The sequence below is a fragment of the Sarcophilus harrisii genome, chromosome 5, assembly GCF_902635505.1.
Source record: "Sarcophilus harrisii chromosome 5, mSarHar1.11, whole genome shotgun sequence".
NCBI lineage: Eukaryota > Metazoa > Chordata > Mammalia > Dasyuromorphia > Dasyuridae > Sarcophilus > Sarcophilus harrisii.
In genome coordinates, this window is record NC_045430.1 from 21,818,519 (window position 1) to 21,826,459 (window position 7,941).

A 7,941-nucleotide genomic window follows, 5' to 3' on the forward strand; every position below is an offset into this window, starting at 1 on the left:
TCAATCCTTCCTTCCGGCACCCATCAGCCAATCCGCGAGCGCCTTGTCTTGCACGTGGTGCGAGGAACTGGCCAATCGGATAACTGGGATGAAATAGTCGGCCCAGTAGCTTTGCCTCAAGGGCTTTCGGGAAGGAGAAAAAGGAAAGGGAGGGGGAGAGAGGAGGAAGGGCGTGACGTCAGCGTCTCTCCGCAGCTCGGTGAGGAACCTGTTTGCTCCGGGCTAAGAGGTGGGAGCCTAGCAGAGATTGGTTACCTTGGTTACCTAGCCCCCCCGGGGCGCGCCTACGCAGGCCGAGCCAACTGGGGAATATGGAACCGCTAGTATCACGCAGTGGCTACATTTGTAATTCACCGACGCCAAATTAAAAATAAATTAAATTAAAATCGCGCAAAGCACTATATAGCGTACATATCAATTAATAGGGAAGAAACAGGTCCCCAGGAGATAAATCATCGGAAGAAAGAGCTGGAAGGGTCGTTAAAGAGGATTTCTAACCCCAAACAGTCATTTTACAGGTGAGGAAACTGAGGACTAGAAAGGCTTAAAGACAATATTAATAAAACGCTAATTAGTGCCACTGTCGGCGAAACATGCAAAGTCCTGGAGAAAGGAGGAATTCTCATAGGCATGGCGTCATCCAGAACAGGTCATACCAGCCTGAACTATGTTCTTTTTGACAGGCTGCAAGACCAGTTGAGCAAGACAATACACGGCTATAGTTTACGTCGTTTTTGACAAAGAATCTGTGGGGGTTTTAATTTATTTTTGCCATTCATTTAATTTTTTTAAAAATTGCAACTCCTCTCTTCCTCCATCCCCTCTCCCACCCTTTGAAAAGGCAGGCAATGTATCAATTACATATACGAAATCAGCAAAACATTTAAGGATGTATCTCATACTAGTCCTACGGAGAAGATGGAAAGATGTAGATTAAATAATGCATTTCGATGGATTTAGAATTATTGGAGTAGTGGTTCTTTCTTTATTTGTGGAGAGTAGAGGTCTCCACAGGTTTGTTCCAGAGTTCTATGCCTGATCTTATCTTGTTTTAACATTTTTTCTTAATGATTTGCATAAAGACATAGATGATAGGTGCATCAGATTAGAAAATTACACAGAACTGGAATGCATAACAGCATCAGAATCCAAAAAATGATGACAGGCTAGCCTTCTGGGCTGAATCTCCTAAGAAGGAATTCCATAGGGATAAATTAAGGCATAAAATCAACTTCATAAGTACAGGATAGGGAAGATGCTGTTAGGGAGCAGGTGTGTGTGTGTGTGTGTGTGTGTGTGTGTGTGTGTGTGTTTTTAAAGAGTCTAGTGCTCTAGTGAATTGTACGTTTAATATGAGTCATCAGTGAGATGTGACAGCCAAAAATCTATTCCAAGAATAATTCTGCTACATTTGGAGTACTATGTTCATCTGTGGGGGGAAAAAATAGCATTTTTATAATGTTTTAAAATGTATAATGTACTTCACATGTTATTTCATTTGATCTTTACAACAAACAAGAGCAATTAGATGCTCTTATTATCCTCATTTTACAAATAAGGAAATTGAGGCTGAATAAAGTTAAGTAATGTGCCTATATATATACACAGCTAGTATATGTTTGATATAGGATCTGAACTCAGGTTTTCTGCATGTTTAGCATTTTAGCACATAATTTTGTGTTATGTGTTACGCCCATAGGTTATACGTGTAGTCATGGATTTGTCTAAAATAGCTTCAAGAAAAGTGCAAATAGATATCTCTAGAGTCTTCCCCCATTTTTCTAATGATTTCATATTTGTAATTGATACACTGGAGAATTTGGATTTTTTTTTTTTTTAATGAATGGTAAAAACAATCAAAGGAGACTTTGATTTCTACCAGGAAGGAAAGCAGTTTCTTGGGGCCATAGGCTGGCCAATTTGTTGTCCTCAGAGAAAGAGTTCTAGGCTAGAATTTAATATCTAGATCTACATCTATATATATATGTAAATACATATGTCTATATATGTATGTAAATCCTCCATTTAAATATTGTTGGTTTGTTGGTCTAGGCTAGAATTTTATATATATATATATATGCATATATATATATATATACTCCATTTAAATATTGTTGGTTTGTTGGTCTAGGCTAGAATTTTATGTACATGCTCCATCTAAATATTGTTGTCTAGAGAAAATATATATATATTTTTTATTTAATAGCCTTTTATTTACAGGTTATATGCATGGGTAACTTTACAGCTTTAACAATTGCCAAACCTCTTGTTCCAATTTTTCACCTCTTAATCCCCACTCCCCTAGATGGCAGGATGACCAGTAGATATTAAATACATTAAAATATAAATTAGATACACAATAAGTATACATGACCAAACCGTTATTTTGCTGTACAAAAAGAATCAGACTCTGAAATATTGTACAATTAGCCTGTGAAGGAAATCAAAAATGCAGGTGGGCATAAATATAGGGATTGGGAATTCAATGTAATGCTTTTTAGTCATCTCCCAGAGTTCTTTTTCTGGGTGTAGCTGGTTCAGTTCATTACTGCTTCATTGGAGATGATTTGGTTGATCTTGTTGCTGAGGATGGCCAGGTCCATCAAAACTGGTCATCATATAGTATTGTTGTTGAAGAGAAAATATTTAATTTCAAGCTGAACTCCTGATTACCATCCCATAACTGGGAAGGAGTGTCTCAAGCTCTATATCCAAGGCTTGACTCCCCACCAAATGCCAATTTCACAAATGTCAATTTCACAAAAGCCATATGTAGCAAACAGCAAGTAAACCCATTTATTCAAGTCAATAGCAAACAAAAATCCAGGGGTTTATGCAGAGAACACAGCAGACAACATAGAGAGTGAACAAGCCTTCTCCGTGGAAATGAGACATTTTAGTTCAACCAAGAGATATAAATCAACAGGAAATTTCCAAAAAACCTCCCGCATGGCAAGCTGGAGACGGGGATGGGCTTAAAGAGCCGGGTCTTCTTCCAAGGATCGTTCTCTTTCTCTGGGGACCTGAAGAGACTGGAATCAAGCTGGGAGCCAGAAGGCCAGGATCTCTCTCTGTCTTCTCCCAAAGTTTCCAATTTTGCTCCTGCATCCTGCTGGGAGTGTGATGAATCACTTTCCACTAGCACCAGAGTATTAAACAAATAGGCTTTTTTCTACGCGTGGTCCTAAGGCTCAGCTCAAGGATATACTGATACATCAGAAAGTGACAAGAAATGGGTAGGGCAGGGGCAGCTGGTTGGTGTAATGGATAGAGCACCATCCCTGGAGTCCTCAGACACTTAACACTTCCTGGCTGTGTGACCCTAGGCAACTCACTTAACCCTAATTGCCTCAGGAAAAAAAAAAAGAAATGGGCGGGGCGGATGTGGAGGACCTCTACGTCAGCTGAAGGAGTGGGGGGGAGGAGAAGAAGGGGGGAGTATTCAGCCTGAAGGACAGCCCCGTAGCCATGTTTGTGGCCTCTGAGGCCAGAGTAAGGAGCATGGGTAGAAGTATCAAAAAATGCAATTTGGGGTTTGATTGGGGGAGGACTTCGTAAAAAAAAAAAAAAAAAAAAAAAGCGTTGTTCCAAAATCATGGTGGACCGCCACTCTAGTTGCAGGTTTTCGGAAGACGGGTGGAGAGTTAAATACGTTGCTAGATGGGTATTAGCGTGGTAGGCCCAGAGGCGCAGACATTTACTGTGTGACCCTGGGCAAGCCACTTGAGCTCATTTGCCTCAGTTTACTCATCTGTCCAAAGAAAGGGTAAACCCCCTTCCCCCCATGGCTTTGCCAAGAGAGCCCCAAACGGGGTCCCGAAGAGGCGGACGCAACCGAAAAGGATGGACTAGTAGAAAAGCGCCAGGGGGGAGGGACGTGTCTAATTAGGTTCCCAACATAGGCTCAGCCCAGGCCGCGGTTTTCCTGCGGGGGTGTGGTCCACGTGGGTTCCCATCCAGGCGGAAGCGGAAGCAGCACCGCTGGGCCCGCCCCCTTGCGATTCTAGCGGCCTTGTGCGAGCGGGGAACCCCGGCGTGGGGCAGTATACTCGTGGCCCTGGTGCGCCGCCTAGGGACCGGGCGCGCCGCGGGGCTGATTGCGTGCGCAGCCCCGGCCCGGGCTGCCCCCAGAGTCCCCGCGAAGGTGCGCGCGCAGCTCCGGGACTCCCGCCAGGGCCGGCTCCTGCGGGTGCGCACGTCGCCGCAGACCCTCCTGCCCAGCGAGCGCGCGCTGCCGCCCGGGCTCCCGCGCTCTCGGGGTTTTGCGTGTGAGTTGCGGGTTTAAACGAGAACACACGTTACCGACCGCCTGGCCGGGAGCCGGGGAAGGGGCGGGCGGAAGCGAACCCTGAAAGGCCGCCGGGCTGACCTTGACCTTGCAGCCCGCCCCGCCCCCACCCCCAAACCCAGGACGGGTAATCCTAGCAAGCGTCCGTTACTTAGCCCTATACCTGTTAGCAGGCTCTTGCTGCCCGATTATTAATTGCTCGGTTGGTTGAGAGTGAGCGCAGGGCCAGGCCCCCGCGGCTCGCATCTCGCCGCTTGTTATCTCTGCAGGTCCCAGGCCTCGGGCCCAGCCCCCCACCCGGACATGCCCGCTGGCACGTCGTGGCCCTCCTACCTGAAAATGGTGGCCGCCAGCATGGCGGCCATGCTGGCCGGGGCGGAAGTGGTGCACAGGTACTACCGGCCCGATCTGGTGAGTGAGGGTCCCCGCTGCGGGGCTGGGGGCCGCTGGCTCCTTCTCTCGGCATTTCAGTCAGTTCATTAAAAAAATCACCTCCTAAACCCTTGGCGCTGATGAGGCGGTGCACACAAGTCTCCAAAAGCATTTGTGAAACCCCTACTGTGTGCCCAGTACTGGGCGTCCAAAAAAGCCCCCGCTGTCAAGGAGCTCAATCTAACGGGGAGACGGCCATCCAAGCCTCTAGTAAGCCCCTACTATGTGCTGGCCTCTGTACTCATCGCTGGGAACAGAAAAGCATTATCAGGGCCTCCGTGATAGGCACAAATGTAACAATTTCAGTCCCGGAGAATCTGCCTCGGGCAGCCAGAGGCATGACTTGCCCAGCAGCCGGGTACTAGAACTGCACTGAGGTCTGATAGCTCCACACCAGCTCTTGACGCATTTTGGGGGTAAGATAACATAGGGAGTAAAGGTGTTTTACAAATCCTAAAGAGCCCCGCGAAGTTACTTGGTAGCCGCTGGATTTGTACGCCGTCTCCGGGCACTGCCTTGTCATTGTAACCTGAAGCTCGGCATTGATGGCTATGATTTCTTTTCAGAGTATCCCTGAAATCCCGCCGAAACGTGGTGAACTCAAAACAGAGCTGCTGGGGCTGAAAGCCAAACATAAGGAAGATCAGATTTCTCAGCAGCAGTGATCTGAAGGAGCAGCATTGCACTGGAGGACTTTCACTCCGTTTTTATTCGTACAGGCCGTCATTTTCCTTGTCCAAATGCACTCAGGATACTCCAGGAACGTTAATCAATTCAGCCATAATTGTGGTTTGACAAGCGTCATCTAAGAATTGTTTGCATGAACTCTCCTCAGGCTTTGTAATGTAGTATGGGAGGTATATCAGTCGGTCCTGGGGATAATGTAAATTACATGTAAACCTTTTGGAATTAAAACTCTTGTATTGACTTCTTAGTGTTTGATTTTGTAAAAAATAAAAAAATAAAAAAAATTAATTTCTTTTTTTGATCATGGACACGATCAACAAACATTTCAATATCCAAAGAACAAAGAGGAATGCATATATTGAGTAGTTATTACTTAATCTTTCAATCTCAATTCCTTTATAAGATGAAGATTACAATAGCATTTCCCTCACTGGGTGATTGTGTCAAATGACATAACGTGAAAGCCTTATATAGTACAGGAATATAGTCATCTTTTTGATGAGGTGTCCCTTTCATTGGTGCAGATTGCAACCCATCATCATACAATCTCTGGTTTGCTCCTTGTTGTTTTTTATGAATTCTGTGTAGAGAATTTATGCAACTGGCAGGAGACCTTCTGACTTTTTCAATATTTCCTGGATATCAGGGCACTGCCCCTGTAAATTAAAGTTAGATTCTAAAAAGCTTAGGCTGCCAAACAGGAATTAGCAATGAGAAGACATTGAAGTTTCTGGAACACATCAGTGACATGGAGAGATGGACTTTAGAAAGATCACTTTGGCAGCTGAATGGAGGATGCAATGAAGAAGGGAGAGAATGGGGCCTGAAGACCAGAATGAAAACCACTTCAATATTTTAGCTGCTATGGCTTGAGGAGTTAGTAAAGGGTGGCTGGTGAGGAGGTAGTGTCAGCAGAGATTTTTGCAGGCAAGTAGATTGTGGGAGATAAGAGAGTGTGAAGAATTGAGGTTGAAAACTTGAGAAACTGAAATTACAGGGAGGCCCATGAAATGAAGTCATGGATCCTTTCACTTTTCCTTAATCTATTTTCTAACAACTTTATTATTATTAATTTTTTATTAAAGCTTTTTATTTTAAAAACATGCACGGATAATTTTTCAACATTAACCCTTGCAAAACCTTATGTTCCAATTTTTCCCCTCATCCCCTTCCCTAGATATCAAGTAATCCATTATATATTAAACATAGTAAAAATATATGTTAAGCAATGAGATGGACCAAATCAATTCCAGTAGAGCAGTAATGAATTGAACCAGCTACACCCAGCAAAAGAACTTTGGGAGATGACTATGAACCATTACGTAGAATTCCCAATCCCTCTATTTTTGTCCACCTGCATTTTTTATTTCCTTCACAGGCCAATTGTACACTATTTCAAAGTCCAATTCTTTTTGTACAGCAAAATAACTGGACATGTGTAGTTATATTGTATTTAACTTATACTTTAACATATTTAACATGTATTGGTCAACCTGCCATCTTGGGGGAAAGGGTGGAGGGAAGGAGGGGAAAAGTTGGAACACAAGGTCTTGCAATTGTCAATGCTGAAAAATTACCCATGCATATATCTTGTAAATAAAAAACCTATAATAATAAAAATATGTATATGTTAAGCCCAAAATAGGCATACATATTTATACAATTGTCTTGCTGCACAAGAAAAATCAAAAAGGAAAAAAATGAGGAAGAAAACAAAATTTGAGCAAACAACAAAAAGTAAAAATGCTATGTTATCCACACTCAGTTCCCACAGTCCTCTCTGGGTGTAGATGGTTCTCTTCATCACAAAATCATTGGAACTGGTCTGAATCATTTCATTGTTGAAGAGAGCCACATCTATCAGAACTGATCATCATATAATCTTGTTGCTGTATATAATCTCCTGGTTCTGCTCATTTCACTCAACATCAGTTCATGTAAGTCTCTCCAGGCCTCTCTGAAATCACCCTGTTGATCATTTCTTATAGAACAATAATATTCTATTACATTCATATGCCATTATTATGATATATGAATATTCTTATTCAGACATTATCCAACTGATGGGAATCCACTCAGTTTCCAATTTAAAAACTTATTTATTAAAAATTTTTTTTTAAAATTTTTGATAAGGGAGTTTATGTTATTTCTCATTATCAAGAGTATGTTATTTTAATTCTTATTACCACTTGGCCTGACCAGTGCCAAGCATAGAGAGACAAAGATTTGGTTCTAAGATTTGTTTTTCTTACACCATAGCTTTCTTATTTGTGGTATTACAGTATCAGTCTTTTTTTTTTTTTTTTTTTTTTTCTTTTTCATATATCTGAGCAGCAGGACAAGAATGGAATTCTATTTGAAAGGCAGCTGGCTGGTAAATGGGGAGTGCTGACCTTGAGTCAGAAAGGCCCAAATTTACCTCGGTTCTTGTATAGCAAGTTTTGAATTCAGGGCTTCCTGACTCCTCCATCCACTTCAACACCAACTGTCCCTGTTAAATGTATATACTATTGAGTAAATAAATCCTGTTTCCA

General features: G+C 42.8%; 1 protein-coding gene across 2 annotated transcripts; it reads left to right on the forward strand.

The window, feature by feature from the left end:
• The first annotated feature begins 58 nt into the window (after nt 1-58).
• C5H12orf73 (chromosome 5 C12orf73 homolog) lies at nt 59-5,621 on the forward strand. 2 transcript variants are annotated; one of them, XM_031940090.1, is made up of 3 exons: nt 59-518; nt 4,558-4,699; nt 5,287-5,621. In XM_031940090.1, the coding sequence occupies exons 2-3, from the start codon at nt 4,592-4,594 to the stop codon at nt 5,383-5,385; spliced, it is 207 nt and encodes a 68-aa protein (XP_031795950.1). In that variant the 5' UTR covers nt 59-518; nt 4,558-4,591; the 3' UTR covers nt 5,386-5,621. The 2 variants fall into 2 exon arrangements, with proteins under 2 accessions (XP_031795950.1, XP_031795951.1); XM_031940091.1 differs by lacking the exon at nt 59-518 and adding an exon at nt 3,968-4,268.
• The last annotated feature ends 2,320 nt before the right edge of the window (nt 5,622-7,941 follow it).